A 20,903-nucleotide genomic window follows, 5' to 3' on the forward strand; every position below is an offset into this window, starting at 1 on the left:
ATGTGCTATGTTCAGACCACAGTAGGCATGACTTTTTGCATTCAGTAGTCTCATGCTGCTGAAAATCTTTGCATGAAGCATCTATTTTGTGCATAAACGGAATATTCAAAAGGGGCTCTACTAGGTGAAAGGGGTTGTAACTGAAAACCATTTCACCCCACCTGATCATCAAATAGTATTAAGTAAAAGAGAACTGAAGGAAGTGGTAAAGGAAAAGATGACAGCAAGATGGATTTGTCAGAGTCTGAAGTAGCATCTGTTACTTTGCTATTGTTTCCATGTCATCACCCCATGGTGGCATTGCAGGCCAAGTCATTCTGATTCCCAGTATTTTGTAACATGACTTCTAATGATCTCTCTCTCCTAATTCCCTTGCAGGTAAAAGGCAAAAAGCGCCCAGCGCTGAAGAAGGAGCGAGCACTTGAAACAGCCTCATTAGCACCAACAGAGAAAAAAAGAGTGAAGTATGCCTCCGATATGGAAGAGTAAGTACTGTCACTCCTCTCCGTTTCTGCATGTTGGTTTCTGTCATTGTGTACTTTACATCAGAGCCAGTACCAGCGTGATTACTATAATGGCATTTTAGTTGGTCCTACTTCATGAAGCTTTGTGCTGTGATGTGGCACTGAGCAGTCTACAGAGTAATTCAATAAGTGTTTGAATTGTTGCTAATATTTTCAAGTGTTGGCCTTTCTATCATATCCCTGTAGTCATATGCTGGTTGTCTGGCTGTAATTCAGCAGTTTGAAAGTACACTTGAAAATGTATACTGGTTGGGTAAACAATGTTTTTTGTGTGTGTGTGTGTGTGTGTGTGTGTGCAGATGGGTGGAATATGTCCAGTATAGTAATTTTCTTGCTGTATAGAACAGATTTTGGGATTTGCATGTTTTCATGCTTACTTGTAACACAAGTGTTACTGTTTGCATGTATGGTTGCGTGTATGTGGGGGCAAGGGTAAAGACATGAGAGGTGAGTTTATGTGACTGTTTGTTTACTAGTCAGAAAGGTGCCCTGTGTGTGTGTGTGTGTGTGGGGGGGGCTGAAATGTTAAACATTGAGCAGGGATCGATCTGCTTGTTTTCTAGAGTGCTGGTGCTGTAGGGTGATTTTCTGAGTGTGTTGTGCTACAAGTGCTTGAAGTGTGTGTGTGTGTTAATGCCACTGAGTGAGTGAATTGTCAGGTCTCTTGACTGGTTCATAGTGTGTGTGTCTCTGTCTGTCTTGTCCTTGTGAAAAAGTGAGTGTGAGTAAATGGGTGAAAAGTGAGGTGTGTGTGTGAATACCACTGAGTGAATGAGGGATCTCAGGGTTTTTGAGTGGGTGGTGGGGTAGCTTTTGATGCATTTAGGACTTGCTGTATATAAGAAGTGCTTATGTTGTGTGTGTGCTTGTGATGAGTGAATGTTTTGTGAGGTGTGTGTTTGTTGACTCTGTCCTGAGTGACGGTTTCCCTAGAGGAAGTGCAGTATCAGCATTAATTATATTAGTTTGGGCGAGGGCGCTTGCCATCCATGTAAAAGGTACGATGTGTTCTTCGTGTTTCACTGTTGCAGTACTAAGTTGTGGGATTTCCCGCCGTAATAGCCCTTGGCTGGCCTGACTACTAAAGTAAGAATTTTCCGTCCTCCTACAACTGGTGAACGCCTTAACCTGACACCAGTACGCTGGGGTATAAATGGAGTCCGCCGACATCATCACCTCAGTTCTTTCTTGCCGTTGGAGTCTGAAGCAGACATCCAGTATGTGCGTCAGTCAGTCCACACCAGAGAGAGAAACTTCAGAAAGCTAAGTTCCCCATTGGAGAACTCTTCTCTTTTAACTGTCTCTAGTGTGGTAAACAAATCCCACAGCAAGACTTCCACTCCTTCTGTTTTATCTGTTTGGGCCCAGACCATGATGTCCCTAATTGTCGTTTCTGCACCCAATTCAATTCTAGGACCATTGGACGTAGGGCAGACATTTTAGCTAAGTTCGTTAGCAAGTACCCAGCTTCTCCACGTGGTATGGTGTGCGGTAGTCATCCCAGCATCAATCTTCCTAAACGCAAATGGCCCCAACTCAGGCCTTCTGAAGACATCCCTCCAAGGCTAGTTATTGCAGAAGTCGATGAGGAGATTTCGCAGTCCCCTCCTGCAACCGAGGTGGTGGTGAAGGCCTCTATCGAGACCCATTCAGAGTCTGATATGCTGTCGGTCCCCTCATCATCTGCACAACTCTTGGATTTGCGTTCATCGGTTGGGTCCAGGACCACTTTGCAGGCCTTTGCTTCTGGCGAACAGCACACTACCACTACAGTTCTGAGAGTATGGGCGTCCATGCTTCTGATGTCCCCAAGCCTTAACAAAGGACTGTTCCCAGGAATCCATCTTCTCTCCATTACAGACCTATCAGCAGTATTTGGTTAGATTAGCAGAGGATAGTTTTTTCCTGGTTAGAGGTAGACAGTCGTCTCCCTGAATGCCCCCCCCCCCCCCATGGAAAAAGAAAAAGATCCAATCCCAGAGGTTCTTACTGCTCCTTTTGAGTCAGTGGAAGACTCTGACCAAGAGGATTCAGTTTTTGAAGAGGATCCCTCTTTGGCATCGTTTCAGGAGTCTGACTCAAAGGAAACTTTGCCTTCTGCCTCCCCTTCTCCAGATCTATCCTTTGGGGAAGCTTTACACTCCCTGGAGGAACATTTTCATTGGGACTATCCCCAATCTAAGAAAAGAGTCAGGGAATTTCTCAACCTGTCTGAAGATAAACTTTGTGCTGTTCCTCCAGTTTTGGAGGTGTTGATGATGTTTTCCAGGAATGGTCTTTGAAGCCAGATTCCCTTCCTTCTGGACCCTGGAAATCTGACACTTTTTACAAGGTTATGGATTCACATAAGCACCTTTTTAAAAACCCTTCAGCTGACCCAGAGGTTGTCATTCCTAGACCCAAAGGTGCCAGAGCCAGCACATCCAGAAACCCCTGCCCACTGATAAAGAAGACAGAGTCTTTGATAGATTTGGCAAAAAGGTATACACTTCTGCCACTCTATCTGTGAGGGCTTTAAACTGCCAGCTTCACATAATGAAATACCAAGAGACTGTACTGGAACAGATGAGACAAAAGCTTTTGACCATTGAAAATAAGAGCTTATCTAAAGAAATGACTGGACATTTGCAGCTCTACTTTACAAGTAGCCAAGCATTCCTTACACTGTGGATTTGATGCTTTGTAGGCTGTCAGCAGGGCTGTAGCCACTGGATCTGCCATTAGGAGGTACGCATGGCTAAGGGAACAAGCCCTCCTGGAACATATTAAATCCATTCTTTTGGATGCTCCCTTGGATAAGGAGTTCTTCTTCGGCCCTAAAGCACAAGCTGTGCTCAAAAAAATTGGAGGGCAAAGTCATGTCAATGCAGACAGTCAAAGATTTTTTGCAGATACAGCCCTCACGTGTCAGTAGAAAGTATCCCAGTAAACACTGGTCTTTCCCAACCCAAAGCAGGTGAAAGAGAGGCTCACAGGAAAGGGGACCAGCGTCAGTGCCAGAGACTCATGCAAAGCCACTCTACTTCAAGAACAGAGACTTCCACTGCACAGGTCCCTAGCAGGGAGCAGTTGTGACTCTTTCATACCCCCCTTCCGTACAGGTCTCTAGTAGGGAGCAGTCATGACTCTCTCATGCCCTCCCCCTTCTTACAGGTCTCTAGTAGGGAGCAGTCATGTCTCTTTCATGGCCACGTTCCCCCCCCCCCTTCCCTTCCCTCCCTCCCAGCCTGGTCTCAGAATGGGAGGAAGACTGGCACTATTTAGAGAAAATTGACCTCTCATTCATTCATACTAGTGGGTACTGAATTTAATTTCCAAGGGATATCAACTCAAATTCATACACCCCCCCCCAAAAAACATTTAGGCTTCCCAGATATACTACCATCCCAAAAAGCAGAGGCTCTTTCACATATAGAATCACTACGTGTACAGGGTTAAGTGGAAGCAGTCCCTCTACATCAAATAGGATGGAGCTTTCACTCAAGACTGTTCCTGGTCCCAAGAAAAGAAGACCTGTTCTGTTATATGTTGCACCTATCTACCCTCAGCTTATTCCTGGAGGTTCCCAAATTCAGGATGCTGACACCTTCAGTAACTCCTGTCCATGTTTGCCCCAAAGCTTTCATGAGGATTCTAGATCTAAAGCAAGCATACTTGCATATTCCTATAGTAGAATCAAGCAGAGGATTCTTGAGCATCAGAGCAAGTTCCATACCTTTTCATTTTTGGTCTGTGCCCCCTTTGACTTATCTAATGCTTCCAGGGTATTCAAAAAATTATGAACTCTGCTTATTGCCTACTGCAAAAAAAAAAAAAAGGTACTAATTTACCCCTATCTGAATGATTGCCTCATCCAGTCTGCAAGCCTGGCACTACTCCGGACAGACTTGATGTTCACCCAGACCATATTTACCTTCCTGAGATTCACCATAAATCATCAAGAATCCCAAACTCTACTCACAACCAGTATATTGTTCTTGGGGGTTCTGCTGGCCTCAACCCTTAAAGAGGCCTTCTTGCCTTCCGACAAGGTATCCTTCCTGAAAAATAACTTTTACAAAAATTGTGGACAGCAATATTCTTACTGCCAGGGAGTTTCCCCAGACACTGAGTTACATGGACTCTTTCACCCTCATGATTCCCTGGGCAGGATACACATGAGAGAATGACAATGGCACCTCAAAAATGTGTGGAGCCAGCATGCACAACCACTGTCTGCCAAGGTAAGGCTGATACCTGGCCTCAAAGGCAAATGTGCATGGTTGACCAAGGCCTGCACTCTAAACCCAGGCCTGCCATTCAGCTTTGCAACAAGCTGTACCACAGACGACTCGGATTCAGCTTGAGGAGCACTCTTCAGTCAATTACAGACCCAGTGGAAGTGGGAACACAGGATTAAAGGCAAACACATAAACTTGATGGAGATAGTGGCAGCACAAAGGGCTTTGCCAGCATTCAGAGAGAAGTTGAAACCAGGGGTGCTAGTCATGGATACAGACAGTACCACAATCCTATGGTGCAAAAACAAGGGGGAAAGCCATCTTTGTCGCCTAGCAGTGGAAGTAGGGAACTCAGCTGACTCCAGGGAAGTGCACCTATTGGCTGAATACCTCCAGGGTTTGCACAACCAATGGGCAGACCAACTCAGCAGAAGCCTGTAGACGTCCACAAGAGGCAGTTGCATTGGTAGATCATTAACAACATAGCCAAAAAATGGGGGACCCCACAGGTAGACCTCTTCTCCACTGGGGAGAACATACAATTGAAAAGGTTCTGGTCCTTGAACAAGAATCTCTCAGCCTGGAAAACAGATGGTTTCTCATTTGCATAGACAGGCCTATTCATGTAGGCCTGTTCTTCTATGCCTTCCCACCAATGTCCTTACTTCCCAGGGTTCTCCAAAAAATCAGAAAAGAGCACCCAAGGGTCATACTTATAGCTCCAGACTGGCCAAGGCAGCACTGCTACCTTCTTCTTCTTAAATATTACCACAAAGTCTAAATCTTGGAACTCAGCACAAGGGACATATCATACACCCCAACCTGCAAACTCTCAATCGATCAGCTTGGAGGATACCTTAACCCGGGGGGGGGGGTCTCCCCCTACATAAGCAGGTGCAGGACATCCTAAGGAAAGGCAGAAGGCCTAGCAGCAGGTAACCCTATGCAGAAAAACATGCCACTTTTTTCAATTTGGCATAAACAGCATAATCATGACTTCATCAAGGCCAAGATCCCTATCATCGTGTCCTCTCTGGCAAATCTCTTTGACTAAGGCCTTTCTTACTCAGTTACAGATTCATTATTCAGCTGTCTCAGCCTGCCTTCCTGCCCACACCCCTATCTTTTCACATATGCTGGTCAAACAGCTCCTTAGAGGGGTCATCCACATCAGACCTCCCAGGAGACCCAATAAACTACCCTACATACTAACCTTTGTTCTGGAAAGGCTTACACTTCCTTTTGAACCAGCTTCTTCAGACTTAAAATTCCTCATGTGGAGCACTGCCTTCTTACTAGCTATCACTTCAGCTAAGAGAGTTTCAGAACTCCAGCCTCTCGTGGCAATGGAACCCTTTCTCATCTTTGGTCCTGCAGTTTCTCTCTCTCAGGACTAATTGTCCTTTTAAATCAAGCTATACATCTGCCTATATTCTCTCCAAGCCCACAAAATGTGTGTGTGTGTGTGGGGGGGGGTTATTTTGCTTTTCTAAAACATTCATAGGCAACTTTGTTACTATCTGGACAGAAAAAGCCATCAGGAAATCTGACCAGCTGTTTGTAACCTCTGCTAGCAGCACTGAAGGACAACCTGTGTGGAACCAGACCATTCCAAACAAATCTCTCACTGTATCACGTTTTGTTAGTCATCATGGAACAAACATGCCTGAGGCTGTAAGGGCCCATATACCCCACATAACATCCTCTCCTTAATTTGCCATCCTCATCACTTTTCAGCTTTGGGAATCATCTCACAAGTCAGGACTGCGACAGTGACACATGAACATAGTACAGTTATGTACACTTACATAAATATCGATGTCCTATAGATGTCCGAGCGTATTCACTGTTGCAGTCCTCTTTCCCTCCCTCGTTCATCCCTAGCCAACAGGGTAGGCTTATACAATTTCCTGTTTACCTAGGACTCCTCTTCTTGACTCGAGTCCCTGCCCTAGGTAGCTGACCTTCTGCTCCTGCTTGGGCAATCCTAATTCCTAGGGACAAGAAAATGTCAGGTCATGACGTTGGTGGACTCCACTTATATCCCAGCATATTGATGTCAGGTTAAGGCATTTGCCAGTTATAGGAGGAGGAAAAATTCTTACTCTGGTAGTTAAGCCAGCCAAGGGCTTCCATGGCAGGAAATCCCACAAGTCAGGACTGCAACAGTGAATACACTCGAACATTTACATTTATGTTGTGTACACAACTGTACATTTTTTCCGATGAGGTGCCTAAGGGCACGGTGTGTGTGCATGTGTGTGTGCACCTGTGTCTGTAATGGTTGTGTTTCTCAGTAAACTAGTTGGAGTGTTCTTAGTCTATATGTTACTTTCAATTAAGTGACTCTCAACCAGTAGTTTGCTGTAATTGTTGAACAAATTACTCGGTTTGCTTCTGCCAACAACCTTTTAGCTGCTAATAGCTGTTTCCTCACAGCTGGTAGTATGCTTAATGACTGCCCCACATGATCTCTCACAGCTGGCGGTATGCTTAATGACTGCCCCACATGATCTCTCTCAGCTGGCGGTATGCTTAATGACTGTACCACATAATCTTCTGCTCCATTTCATTTAGCATCACAGTGAAGAAAACTTTTTAATGCACCACTACTTTATATGTATCTTAAGAAGTTTTCCACAAACTTGCCTCAGTGGGTCATGGAGATCATGTGACTAGAACATGTAGCTAAAGTGTTACCACTGTAATCTGAAATTTAGTCTTACTGAACAGAGCAACTACCTTTGGTCCTTTTATCAGGTTTTACTTGTAGGATATAGTACAGTCAGTTAGTAACTGAAACAATTTTTTCCATTAAAGGAGAACCGCACACTCAGATTAAAAAAAACATGTTTATTTCATCATGGTTTGGCATTTCCTACATTTTAACACCACTCTGGGACTGTTTACCGGTTTTTATACATAATTTCTGAGTCTGACCACATGAGGTCTGGCATCTTGAAGTGATCCTGATTGTTTAGTCTGCCTCTAGGTACGCCACAATGCAGTGCTTCCCTGTAAAAAAAAAAATACATCATGCAGGACTCTCTTCCTAAAGCTCACGTCACTGCATTGATTTTACATGCCTACACTGCTGTCTTTCAGTCAGTTTTAAGTAACATTTCATGCCATTCAATGACTACTTAAAACACAAACAATGCAAATACCACAAAACAGACTTTCGAAGTGGTTTTTACTGGTGCTTCTTTTTAGAATGGCTAAATTACTGTCTTTTGTGAAGCCTGAATTATACTACTACGACTCATCTACAATCCCCCTTCGCACCTAACATCCCTAGCTATCAAAGTGCTAAGGGTAATTTGAGCTGTTACCTGCTGTGATTGACAGCTCACTGCAGGAGACTTGACTTGTGTATTGTTTGTTTGTTCTAGCTTTTACTTTCTGTACGGATAGGGGAAGGACGTGGGAGCTATGACATTACAGCATGGGTGGGTTTTTAGGATGGTTGTGGTGATGTCAGTTTGGAGTGGGAATTGGCTAGAAAACTACCTGTATTCATTGGCCTTGATGACAATGAATTGGAGACTGCAGCAAGCTTTTCCAGAGCGGGATAAAAGTTCTCTGAAAGTGAAACCATCGCAGTATAGTAAGGTGCTGTTCTAGTGGAGAGAAACAGTTGATTAAAATTTTTTTAACTGCTGTGTTCTTGTTTATTCATAGCAGGGCCTGTAAACAGGGAGAAAAAAGAGAAGTCGAGCGTTTAATAATAGAATCACATTGCTGCCCTTTAACTGCCAGCTTGGGATCACTTACAACCTCATAACTTGCTGTCACTAGAAGCACTACTTTATACATTTTTCTTTTTCCACTTCTCATGCTGCTGTTGTCTTCAACCTCTTTATAAGAACTTCACTGAAGCCTTATTATTCAGGTTGGGCAAAAACAATTCTTCCCCCACAAGTACTGTTGTCCCTGGTTCTCTTTGTGCAAGAGTAATAATCATTGCTGCACAGTCAGATGTTGAGTATCCCTGGCTTATCTTCTGGCGGTGGTGTATCAGTGACTGATTTGACATCTCTTCTATCAGTGATGATGATCACAGTCATTAGAAGCATAGCAAGGTTGGGGCAAAAGGGGCAGCTGCCCTGAGAACAAAGTGTTACAGGGGCACGATCATGAAGTGCAGTTTCTGCAATTCCAGTACAGAAAGGTACTTCAATGATTCATGTGTGCTAAGATTTAGAAAGCCAATATTATCAGCTTGCTACAGTTTAAAAAAGTAGAAGTCTTTTGTTTTATTTTTTTTTCTTTTCAGACAAAGAGCTGGGTCATGGATCTAGCTGTAGCAAACAGCGATCTGTTTTGTCACTATAGACCCTAAAGTCTTTTAATCATTTGTTTTTAAATCAAAGAGCTGAGGGTGGATCTGCTGCAGTAATCTGATTGCTACAAATTTAGTAATCAGCTTGCTACAGTTAGGGTCTCCTTTTTAAATTCATCTGCTTTTCTCTGAAGTCCCTGTGATTGTAGCCTGCATACTGTCCATCTTCACTGGTAGTGACATTACTGGTCATACTAGAAGCATATTCTTTTCTGCTGTTTGCACAGTTTATATCTCAAGCCTGGCATTCACGGTGGAAATGATCACTGCATTCAGTGCATAAGGCAGCAATGCTATAAAAGTGTCTGGGTGGTAGCCAGCACACTGGAATAGAAAGATTAAGACCTGATGGCTGCCTAGATGACAGTGGTTTGATTATTGGCTTGGGCATTAGCAGGGGCGGATGGATATGCCCATCCTGAAGGGAAGAAGGGAGAAAAAATAACCTAAAAGTCCACCTAGAATGTATGAAAGGCTTAAGGAATATTTTATAAAAAGTCCAAAAGTAAGCTTGGAAGTAAGGAAGAAGTTAAATACTTGGTGTGTTGCCTAACGAGAAAATATACTCAAAGGCTGCCAGACTATCATGACTGGATAAAAAAAAGGTTCTGTAATGAACAAAACCACAGCTGTTTACAGGAAGGTGCTTTAAATGTAACTTCTGCTTTTCAATGTGAATATTTATTTGGATGCAAAGAAAAAAATTAAAAAAAAAAAGTTTTGTCATTTTAATACTAATTCTTTATGATTTTCAAATGCGTACCTTGTCCCTCTCTTTATTCTTCTCTTGTCAGTGAACCAGTGCAGTCGGATGCATAGGTTCCTTTCAAACAGTAGCAGTTGACTGTTGTCATATTATGGTAAAGGAGTATTACAGAGATACAGAGATGTCCATGAGGTAGTGCAGGCACCAAAATGTACACCTGCTGTGCATACAGCACACATGCACAGGTCATTAACTGAAGGTTCATAGCTACATTTGCATCAGCCCCCCAAATTTGTCTCCCAGAGCCACACCAGCTATCTTCACTTCCAAGAAAATGTTGTTTTCTCCTTTGTTACCCGTGAGGAAGATTTTTCCATTGTATCGATGGTGACTGGCAGTACTTGTCGTTTGGTCAGGAGGAGGAGGAGGATGTGCAGCTCAGTGCCAGGAAGCTGAAACAAAACAGCTGATGAAAATACATTAAATGTTCTTTCTTCTTTTCGTAAGTGTTTAATAACTTTGAATTCTGTCCATCTTTTTTTTGAGTTGGTAGCCTAGGCTCAGTAATAATCTATCCTGAGTGCGTTTCTTTTGAGAAACCATTAATTTGATATTGAAGTTATATGGTTGCATAGACACATGATATTCCCCAGAGTAGATTTTGGAATTATTGAGATATCAGGGCTTCAGTCTTGGACTGTTCGTCTCGTGTCTTTTCAAAATTTGGAACAGGAATGTACCTATAAGAAAATGAAGCTACTCTCATTTATTCTTCCCATTTCTTGTGCCTTCTATCTTGAGCAAACAGCATTTGTGTCCAATGTGTCTGAAGAGATGGACATACGTGACAGGGTTGTGACTTGTATACTTAAGTAAAGCGCTCTGTTTTGGAACCCTTAGAAAATACTTTGCAGTCATTCCATGATTCAGGTGCTGGAAATCCTTGAAGCTGCTAGATACTGCAGAGAACATAGTCTGTCATGTAACAGTGTGCTTGCAGTGCAGTGCACACCTTACTGATTTCTACTGATACAGAACATAGTCTGTCATGTAACAGTGTGCTTGCAGTGCAGTGCACGCCTTACTGATTTCTACTGATACAGAACATAGTCTGTCATGTAACAGTGTGCTTGCAGTGCAGTGCACGCCTTACTGATTTCTACTGATACAGAACATAGTCTGTCAAGTAACAGTGTGCTTGTAGTGCACGCCTTACTGATTTCTACTGATACAGAACATAGTCTGTCATGTAACAGTGTGCTTGCAGTGCAGTGCACGCCTTACTGATTTCTACTGATACAGAACATAGTCTGTCAAGTAACAGTGTGCTTGCAGTGCAGTGCACACCTTGCTGATTTCTACTGATACAGAGCATAGTCTTTCATGTAACAGTGTGCTTGCAGTGCAGTGCACGCCTTACTGATTTCTACTGATACAGAACATAGTCTGTCATGTAACAGTGTGCTTGCAGTGCAGTGCACACCTTACTGATTTCTACTGATACAGAACATAGTCTGTCTTGTAACAGTGTGCTTGCAGTGCAGTGCACGCCTTACTGATTTCTACTGATACAGAACATAGTCTGTCAAGTAACAGTGTGCTTGCAGTGCAGTGCACGCCTTACTGATTTCTACTGATAAAGAACATAGTCTGTCAAGTAACAGTGTGCTTGCAGTGCACGCCTTACTGATTTCTACTGATACAGAACATAGTCTGTCATGTAACAGTGTGCTTGCAGTGCACGCCTTACTGATTTCTACTGATACAGAACGTAGTCTGTCATGTAACAGTGTGCTTGCAGTGCACGCCTTACTGATTTCTACTGATACAGAACATAGTCTGTCATGTAACAGTGTGCTTTCAGTGCACGCCTTACTGATTTCTACTGATACAGATTTTACTGTTCGTGACTTAGCTTAGGGCTTAGCCCTCCTAAGATGATGTTAAGTGCCAGGAGATGCACTGGATGCCACGCTGAGAGAGCAATACCTATGTAGGAAACACTATGCATGCCATACTCAGAGAGCACAAGTGTGTAGGAAACACACTGAATGCTGTGCTGAGACAGTGCTAGCTGTACATAACATGCACTGCATGCTCTGCTCTGCTCAGAGTGCACTAATTATGCAGGAGATGCACTGCTTGCTCTGTTCTGTTCTACGCAGTGTGCACTAATTGTGCAGGGAGATGCACTGCTCTGCTCTGCTCACAGTGCAGTAATTGTGCAGGGGATGCACTGCCTACTCTGCTCAGAGTACACTAATGGTGCAGGGATGCACTGCCTGCTATGCTCAGTGTGTGTGTTTGCTGTACAGGAGATGCACTGAATGCTGTGCTCAGTGAACATTAATTGTGCAGGATAAGCACTGCATTTTGTACTCATAGAGCACTAGCAGTGCAAGAAGTACATTGAATGCCTTGTTTGAGAGCACTAGCTGTGGAGATGATGCATTGCATGTGCCGCTTAGAGCACACTAGATGTGCAGGAGAAGCTCTTCATTCTCTACTCAAAATGCACTAGCTGTAAAGGAGATGCAGTGCATACTGTGTTCTGCTCACACTGTGCTAACTGTACAGGAGATGCATGACATACTGTGCTCTGCTCACACTGTGCTAATTGTACAGGAGATGCATGACATGCTGTGTTCTGCTCACACTTTGCTAATTGTACAGGGGATGCAGTGCATGCTGTGCTCTGCTCACACTGTGCTAATTGTACAGAAGATGCATGGCATGCTGTGCTCTGCTCACACTGTGCTAACTGTACAGGAGATGCATGACATACTGTGCTCTGCTCACACTGTGCTAATTGTACAGGAGATGCATGACATGCTGTGTTCTGCTCACACTTTGCTAATTGTACAGGAGATGCAGTGCATGCTGTGCTCTGCTCACACTTTGCTAGTTGTACAGGAGATGCATGGCATGCTGTGCTCTGCTTACACTGTGCTAATTGTACAAGAGATACAGTGCATGCTGTGCTCTGCTCACACTGTGCTAATTGTACAGGAGATGCAGTGCATGCTGTGCTCTGCTCACACTTTGCTAATTGTACAGGAGATGCAGTGCATGCTGTGTTCTGCTCACACTGTGCTAATTGTACAGGAGATGCAGTGTATGCTGAACTCTGCTCACACTGTGCAAATTGTACAAGAGATGCAGTGCATGCTGTGCTCTGCTCACACTGTGCTAATTGTACAGGAGATTCAGTGCATGCTGTGCTCTGCTCTGCTCACACTTTGCTAGTTGTACAGGAGATGCAGTGCATGCTGTGCTCTGCTCACACTGTGCTAATTGTACAGGAGATGCAGTGCATGTTGTGCTCTGCTCACACTTTGCTAATTGTACAGGAGATGCATGGCATGCTGTGCTCTGCTCACACTGTGCTAACTGTACAGAAGATGCATGGCATGCTGTGCTTAGCAAGCATTAACTGTGCAAGAGAAGCATTGCATTCTGTACTCAGAATGCTAGCTATACAGGAGACGCACTGAATGCCTTCCTTAGCAAATGAGAGTACTAACTGTGGGGGAGATGTGCTGCTCAGAGTGCAGTAATTGTACAGGAGGTGCATGGCAGGCAGTGCTGCTCAGAGAGCACTGACTGTGCAGGAGATGCAGGTCATACTCTATGCAGAGCGCACTATCTGTGTTGGAGGTGCACTCGTTGTTGTGTTAAAAGCCCATTAGTTGATTGCTCTGCATGCCCTGCTCAGTGTGTGTGTGTGTGTGCACTACCTGTGCAAGGAGTTTTACAACAACACATCTGCTGTACTGTGGTATGCTGACTGACATACTACACCCAACAGCAGCTAAACGTAGTCTCATGTCTGAATATGGTACTGTCAGTAGTACAATTTAGCAGTTCCTCTGTGAAAAAATAGTTAAATGAAAAAGTTAAAGAAACAGCTGCATAAGGTTCGGAGTTGATATTTTAACGCATTTCAGAAACTTGGGAAAGCAGCATTTAGCACCACTGAGGCATTTAATATCTCTTTACTACAGTGTACTGACTGTCTTACAGAGGAATGGAAAAGCAGTGATTCAAACATGGTGACCATTAAAAGGACGACTGCTGCATTACTTTACAGCAGTGTACTATATCTTGCTTTAAAAGGACGACTGCTGCATTACGTTCCAGCAGTGTACTGTATCTTGCTAATCTAGCAGGAAGAGACTTGAGTACTTCCTAGATTCAAGAGACTAGATCTTAAGGGCAGGCACGTTTCAGGTGATTACCCAGCGACCACTTGCTCTGCATACGTCTGATTCATATTCAGGTTATAGGAGGCTAGGAAACCCCATCTGTAGGAGAGAATACTTATCTGAATGGAAGAGATTTTCTCTGTGGTTTAGTAGGAAGCGTTTGGACTTGAAAGCTTCCTCTGTCCTTGATTGTCCACAGTAGGTTTCTGAGATAGTTGACCAAAGCCTGGCATACTCTTGTACTGCCCACACCTCTCACTATTCTCTTTCTACACGTGGGCTTCTCATTTTTTCCACAACGCTGTAAAGCTTTTCCTCAAAGGTACCCTACCCTTGATTCTCCATTTGGACAAAACAGTACCTTGTAATGTCCCCCTCCCTTTTTTGGGATATGAATTTCATGGTTACCAGACTTACCTGTGGTCCCTCTTTAAATGCTGTTTTGAAAATGTTGAAGCTTGTTTCTTGGAATGTGATCTTTTTGGTATCCTTCAGCAATGCTTGTGTAATCTTGGAGTTGCAAACCCCCCTGTAGGGAGCAGTATTTTGAGTTTCACAAGTATCATGTGGCTGTTAAGATTTAACCATATTACCTCCCAAAATTGGTTTCTGATTTGTTCTTGAGCTAACCCATTCATCTTCCTGTTTTCTTTACTGATGCAAAAACCAAGACAGAGAGAGAGAGAGAGAGACCTTTTTACCCTAGCCATGAACCTTCAGCTCAGGCTTTATGTGAACGAATGCAAGAATTTAGGAAAATAGAGCAGCTGTGTTTTTTTTTTTTTCTCACTTCAAGAAAGTAAAAGCTCACAGTGAGACCTAGTGCTTTCCAAAGTGTAATTAGTAAAAAAGTTGTGTACGCTCACATACATGTGATTGCCTTGGCTTACTTTGCTTTGAGCTTAATTGCAAGTGTTTTACAGACCTTGTTCTGGTTAAAAAAGCTACCTGTAAATGCACTGCTGCAGGTACCATCCAGTTGTACTGGAATTTTTTATGGTTTAAGTTCTCATTTAACTGTAATGCCCTTTTTTGCAAGCATTGAAGTTGGGTGCAAATGTTCTGCTTGTAACTCAATGAAAGGTAGAAAAGAGAAAAATGTGCAATTAAATGCATTTAGAGTTCAGACAGATATTTTCTTGGATTCGTTCACTACTGCTTGCTCATCAGGGTCTAGACAATGAAAACTGTGGAAATGCTAACAAATCTTTGAGACAAAAAGTTATTGTATTGCAGACATGAATTTCTCATTTGTTGCAATCTGAATTATTGGAAGGGGGAATAGTTTGTAGATTTTTTTAAAAGCCATGATTGCAGTGAGAGGTATAGGGTACTGAATTTAGTTTGTTACGATGTATTTTGAGTGACTCTCTTGTCTGCAAATGGATAGCGGCCAACCTGTGAATGTCTGCCTTTCCAGACAGTTGGGGAGAGTGTCACTGTCTCTGTCACTGAGTTTTGATAGCACTGGCAGTATAAAAATGAAAGGAACGCAGTCTTGTTCCTGTACTGTACAGCTGATCTCAGATCACATGCCAATACATTCAGGAACGGGAAGTCTCTTCCCAAGGTGATGAGCACTCACTAAAGAGTGATCTGATGGTTCACTGCTGAGAGAGTAGCACAGGTACACTAGAGATAGAGGGGAGGCTATAGGTTCATAGGTTCATACTAGGCTATCTGCCCTAGGGCATTTATAAGCCTAGCCAGAGTGTGTTTGGCTTTCGCCACCCATTTTAAATTAATTTTGCTATGCCTTTTTTTGAGGTTAGTATACTGTGCCTCTGTCTAACAGTGACACAGAAGTGATAGCCGGGGTAAACCTACGATCTCCCATCCACTCATCAAGATTCCTCTTGAAGAGAGTCAATGTGGGACTCTGCCTAACCTGGACTGGGATTTTATTCCAGAGTGAAGGGAGCCTCTGGGTTATGAATCTGTCCCTCCAGCATGTCCTATTTATTTCAGTGCTGAGGTTAAAGTCTCTCGAGCGCGTAGCTCGATGGGATTTGGATTTTCTGAGGTGCAGCATGTCCATTAATTCCGGGTTGGACATGGCTTTATATGTCAGGCACAGATCGCCTCTGAGCAGGCGGTATGCCACTGAGTAGAGCTGGAGTTTCTTTAACCGGGCAGCATATGGCATGTGTTTGAGCCCTTTGATCCTCTTGGTGAGGTACTTTTGGGGTCTTTCCAGTTGCTGCAGGTGTCTGGTAAGGTACATCCCAAAAGGGGCATTGTACTCAATTATGGGCCTGATGAGGGATGAGTAAAGAAGTACGATGACCTCCCCTGATCTAGATGTGAATCCCTTCATGATTAGGTGGGCTATATAAAATGTTTTTCTAACCACTTTGGCCACGTGGTTGTCAAATGAGAGATTGCTATCAACTTGGGTCCCCAGGTCCCTAATGACTTCTTCTGTACTTAATGGATTACCACCTATGTGGTAATTTGTGGGCACTTTGTTTTTGCCAAAGGGGATGACTATACACTTTTTGGCATTTAGCTTGAGGCCATGGCTCTGGCACCAGTTGTCTGTTTCTATGAGGCCCTTTTGGAGGATGCTTGTGTTGGCTGGAGAGTTGATTATGGCGCCCAGTTTGCAGTCATCTGTGAACTTGGTCAGCCACAGTCCTTCCGTGTTGGCCTGTGACCAGGGTTTGGGGATTAACTGTCACTGTAGTAAGGAAATTAATATTAAGTGCAAGAAGCGTTTGAGATTGTATTGTTTTAGCTTTTTTTGTTGTGGACGCATTCGCAATTTGTTTATAGTTTTGTGCATTTTGCTTTTTTCCTTAGGGAAATTTGGCCATCTGATGTAGGAAGAAGTGGTGAAGGCAAGCAGTTTGGTACCGGCAGTACGAGTGAGGTAAGGTTTCTGAATTCTAAGAGCAGCATTTCTGTTCCCCCATCAAAAGATGGATGTTACAGTTAATGCAATTCAATGTTGGAGAATTGCGAGAGTATTAACTCCACTTGGAGACTCATACTTTGGAACACGGGGCTGTGTTTCTGATGTATTGACTCCATTTGGGGACTCGTACTTTGGAACATGGGGCAGTGTTTCTGATTGTTTCTGATGTCTGATGTTTTAACATTAATAGTCGTAAGCAAAATGAGAGCATATGCCACAGTGAAACAGGAACACCTTATAAGTGCAGATGTCTTGAAACACAACCCAGGAGAAGGATTAGGCATCTTTAATTATGTTAAAAATGAATAACAAAAAACAGGGTATTTCAGCTAAAAGATCAGAATGGAAGTGTAAAATTAGATCTGGATTTTTAGCATGATTTCTTGAAGTTCACATTATCTTTTTTATTAATTTGGACATTTCTCAGACTGAAAAGTCCAGTGAAGTGTCAGTAATTCCTTCCTAGTAATGAGTTAATGTCTGGCAAGAAAATGTGTTTAAGGAGTGGAATATATTGCTACATACTCAGTTAAATGAAGTCTTATCTTTTGATAGAGAGTAGAGTGTAAATGTACGTAAACACACATATTTCAGACACAGCCAATAATGCCGTTGCAGCCTGCAAATGTACCATATCAGTCATCTTCATAATGTGTTCAAATGCTGTTAAAAATATCTAAACAAGTGCTTGCTTTAGTGTCACTTGATTCAGGCAGTAGATACTGCCTCAGCGAGCCAGTTAGTGCGTTTCTCATTCCTAAATAATGTCCTACACAGGTTATCTGATAGTCTGAGGCTTTTGAGGTAGTTGTCTGTAAATGCCATATATACCTGAATAAAGTCTCTCAAATTTGTATTCATAGGTATTAATATTTCAGAATAATGGTGCATTTCTGCTGTGCTCATTTCAGTTTACTCATGCTAGTTGTCTTATAAGGTTTCCTTATTGTTATTCCATACTCTTGGTCTCCAGTAACTTAGAGTTTCATCATTTCTGATTTCCTAGACTTTGTAAGTCTTTTTATACAAACTATAGTTTTTACAACTGTAATTAAGCAGTAATGTGAACATTTTGTAATTATGATTTTTCTGTAATCAGAAAAACTCAAAGCTAAATCTGCTAAATATTACAATTTGTCTGATTTGGATGTACAGTGGATATAAAAAGTTTGCCAGGTTTTTGTGATATAAAAAATGTGACCACAATAAATCATTTCAAAACTTTTCCCACCTTTAATGTGACCTATAACCTGTACAATTCAGTTGAAAAACAAACAAATCTGTTAGGGGAAAAATATAAAAAATAAAAAAAAGGACAATACGCTGGTTACATAAGTGTGCACACCCTTAAATTAATACTTTGTTGTATGTGCACAACCTTGAACTAATACTTTGTTGAAGCACCTTTTGATTTAATTACAGCATTCAGTCTTCTTGGGTACACACCTGCCATCAATTAAAGAGACTCTTGATTAACCCCAAATAAAGTTCAGCTGTCCTAGTAAGATTTTCCTGACATTTACTCAGTTGCCTGCTACAGCAAAAGGCATGGTTCGCAGAGCACTTAAAAAGCATCAAAGGCGTCTCTTTGTCGAAAGGTATCCATCAGCAGAAGAGTACAAAAAAATTCCACAGCATTGGATACCATGGAACACAGTGAAGACAGTCATCAAAAAGTGAAGAAAATATGGGACAACAGTGATGTCACAAAGAACTGGATGTCCTTCCAAAACTGATGAAAAGACAACACGAAAACTGGTCAGGGAGACTGTCAGGAGACAAACAGTAACACTGAAGGAGCTGCTGGAATTTCTGGCAAGTACTGGTTGTGTACTACATGTGATAAGAATCTCCCGTATTCTCCATATGTTTGGACTATGGGGTAGGGTTGCAAGACGGAAGTCTTTTCTTACACAGAAAAACAGCCAGGCCCAGCTAAAATTTGCAAAACAATACATCCAGTCCCTCAAAAACATGAGAACATGTGTTATGGTCTGATGAGACCAAGGTTGAACTTTTTGGCCACAATTCCAAAAGGTACGTTTGGCGCAAAAATAATACTTTGCATCACCAAAAAAACACCATCCCCATGGTGAAGCATGGTGGTGGCAATATCATGCTTTGGGGTTGCTTTTCGTCAGCTGGAACTGGGGCTTTAGTCAAGGTGGAGGGAATTATCAACAGTTCCAAATACCAGTCACTTTTGGCCCAAAACCTTCTGGTGTTAGCTAGAAAGATGAAGAGGAATTTCACCTTTCAACATGACACTGACCCCAAGTATACATCTAAGTCAACAAAAGAATGGCTTCACCAGAAGAAAATTAAAGTTTTGGAACGGCCCAGCCAGAGCCCAGACCTAAGTCCAATAGAAAATCTCTGGGGAGACCTGAAGAGGACTGTGCACAAGAGATCCCGATGCAATCTGACAGATTTGGAGTGCTTTTGCAAGGAAGAGTGCGCAAATATTGCCAAGTCAAGATGTGCCATACTGACAGACTCCCACCCAAGAATCAAAAGGTGCTTCAGCAAAGTATGAGTTTAAGGGTGTGCACACTTATGCAACCATCACTTTGTACGTTTTTTATTTTTTATATTTTTCCCCTAACAGATTTGTTTTCCAATTGAATTGTGCAGGTTATGGGTCACATTAAAGATGGGAAAAGGTTTGAAATGATTTATTGTGGTCTCATTTTTTACATCACAAAAACATGGCATTTTAACAGGAGTGTGTAAACTTTTTATGTCCACTGTATTTATCAGCATCTTATTCCCCCTTGTGCTCAAATGGTCATTTGTCCAGGTTCTTTTGCAGACATGCCCTACCTGTAACAGATGCAGACAGTTTATCCATTTTCAGGTCATCTGCGTACAACCTATAGAACATCTCAGATGAACAAGGCAGAGATGAAAGAGACAAGCTAAAGTTGTTCATGCCTGGGACAGAGCTCTGTGGGACACTCTGGTTATAACCTAGAATTCCACCTGTCCAGTTGCTGTTTACTTGCCATGTCCCATTTTTAAGACATTCAGATTTCCATTTTGTCAAGATTATATTAATACCTAGTTGTTTTTATTTATTGATCAATGTTTTGTGTTTGACAAAGAAAATTTTTGACATGAGGAACACAGGTTCCTCCAGTGTTATGTTACCTTTATATGTGCACACAGTATTTATACTGGGCAAGATACTTGTGCTTCAGCAAATCATTAATGGCAGACTTCTTTAAAGAATCTCTTCGCAACTACGAACAAAGTAACACATTTTAAAAGAAAATGTCTAATTCGACCACAGAATTCACAGAAATTAAAGCATAACATTTTTGAAAAAGTAACATTGGTACATATACAGTAATAGAAAAAACATAGTAACATTGCCTTTATTTTCATACAGTATACATTTTAGCAATTGTAATTCACTCCAACATTACATCAGTTGCTCATTTCCTGCCTTCTCTTTAATTACACTCCTCCTCCACCTCCTGAACACTCTCCTGCATGCATTGTTCCCACAAATTCATTTTCCATGTAATTTGCTCCTTCCTTTTGTTGTAAATGCACACTTTCAGTTCTTTTGTCTTCTTCACAATAGTCAGTACTTCAGTTACAATTTATGTTCCAAATTACATCTCTGTTTTCCATCACACCTCCAGCATGTCTGCCTGAGGAGAAATTCTCTAAAGTCTTTTTGGGGTCTAAAATGGTGAAACACTCCCATGTAAAAATGCTAAGCCGTCTGGACTTTGTACATATTGGGAGCCATACAGATGTCTTCCCATTGTCCCTTTATATATTCCCTTTCCATTCTTTCTTCCCAATCTTTTCTAACCTCTTGTGATTGTAAATGCCCTACAAATGATCCCTTTTAAAGAGCAGCTTCTGTTTTAGGTTCAGCTAAAAACACTACCTGAGATGATGGTTCATTTAACAATCCCCCATCCTTTTCAGTGTGCCTGAACTCTTTTATCAGTCCCTGGTAGGGAAGGTAGTCT

The 20,903-nt window shown here is 42.3% G+C and overlaps 1 protein-coding gene across 1 annotated transcript in view; it reads left to right on the forward strand.

The window, feature by feature from the left end:
* Positions 1-20,903, forward strand: part of RBM6 (RNA binding motif protein 6) — a 689,827-nt gene that overhangs the window by 646,936 nt on the left and 21,988 nt on the right. The window contains exons 15-16 of the mRNA XM_044078933.1: positions 379-485; positions 16,800-16,869. Coding sequence (XP_043934868.1) covers positions 379-485; positions 16,800-16,869 — 177 coding nt within the window. The remainder of the gene's footprint in view (positions 1-378; positions 486-16,799; positions 16,870-20,903) is intronic.

This window comes from Protopterus annectens, chromosome 7.part1 (assembly GCF_019279795.1).
Source record: "Protopterus annectens isolate FY-2018-M chromosome 7.part1, PAN1.0, whole genome shotgun sequence".
Classification (NCBI taxonomy): Eukaryota; Metazoa; Chordata; order Ceratodontiformes; family Protopteridae; genus Protopterus; species Protopterus annectens.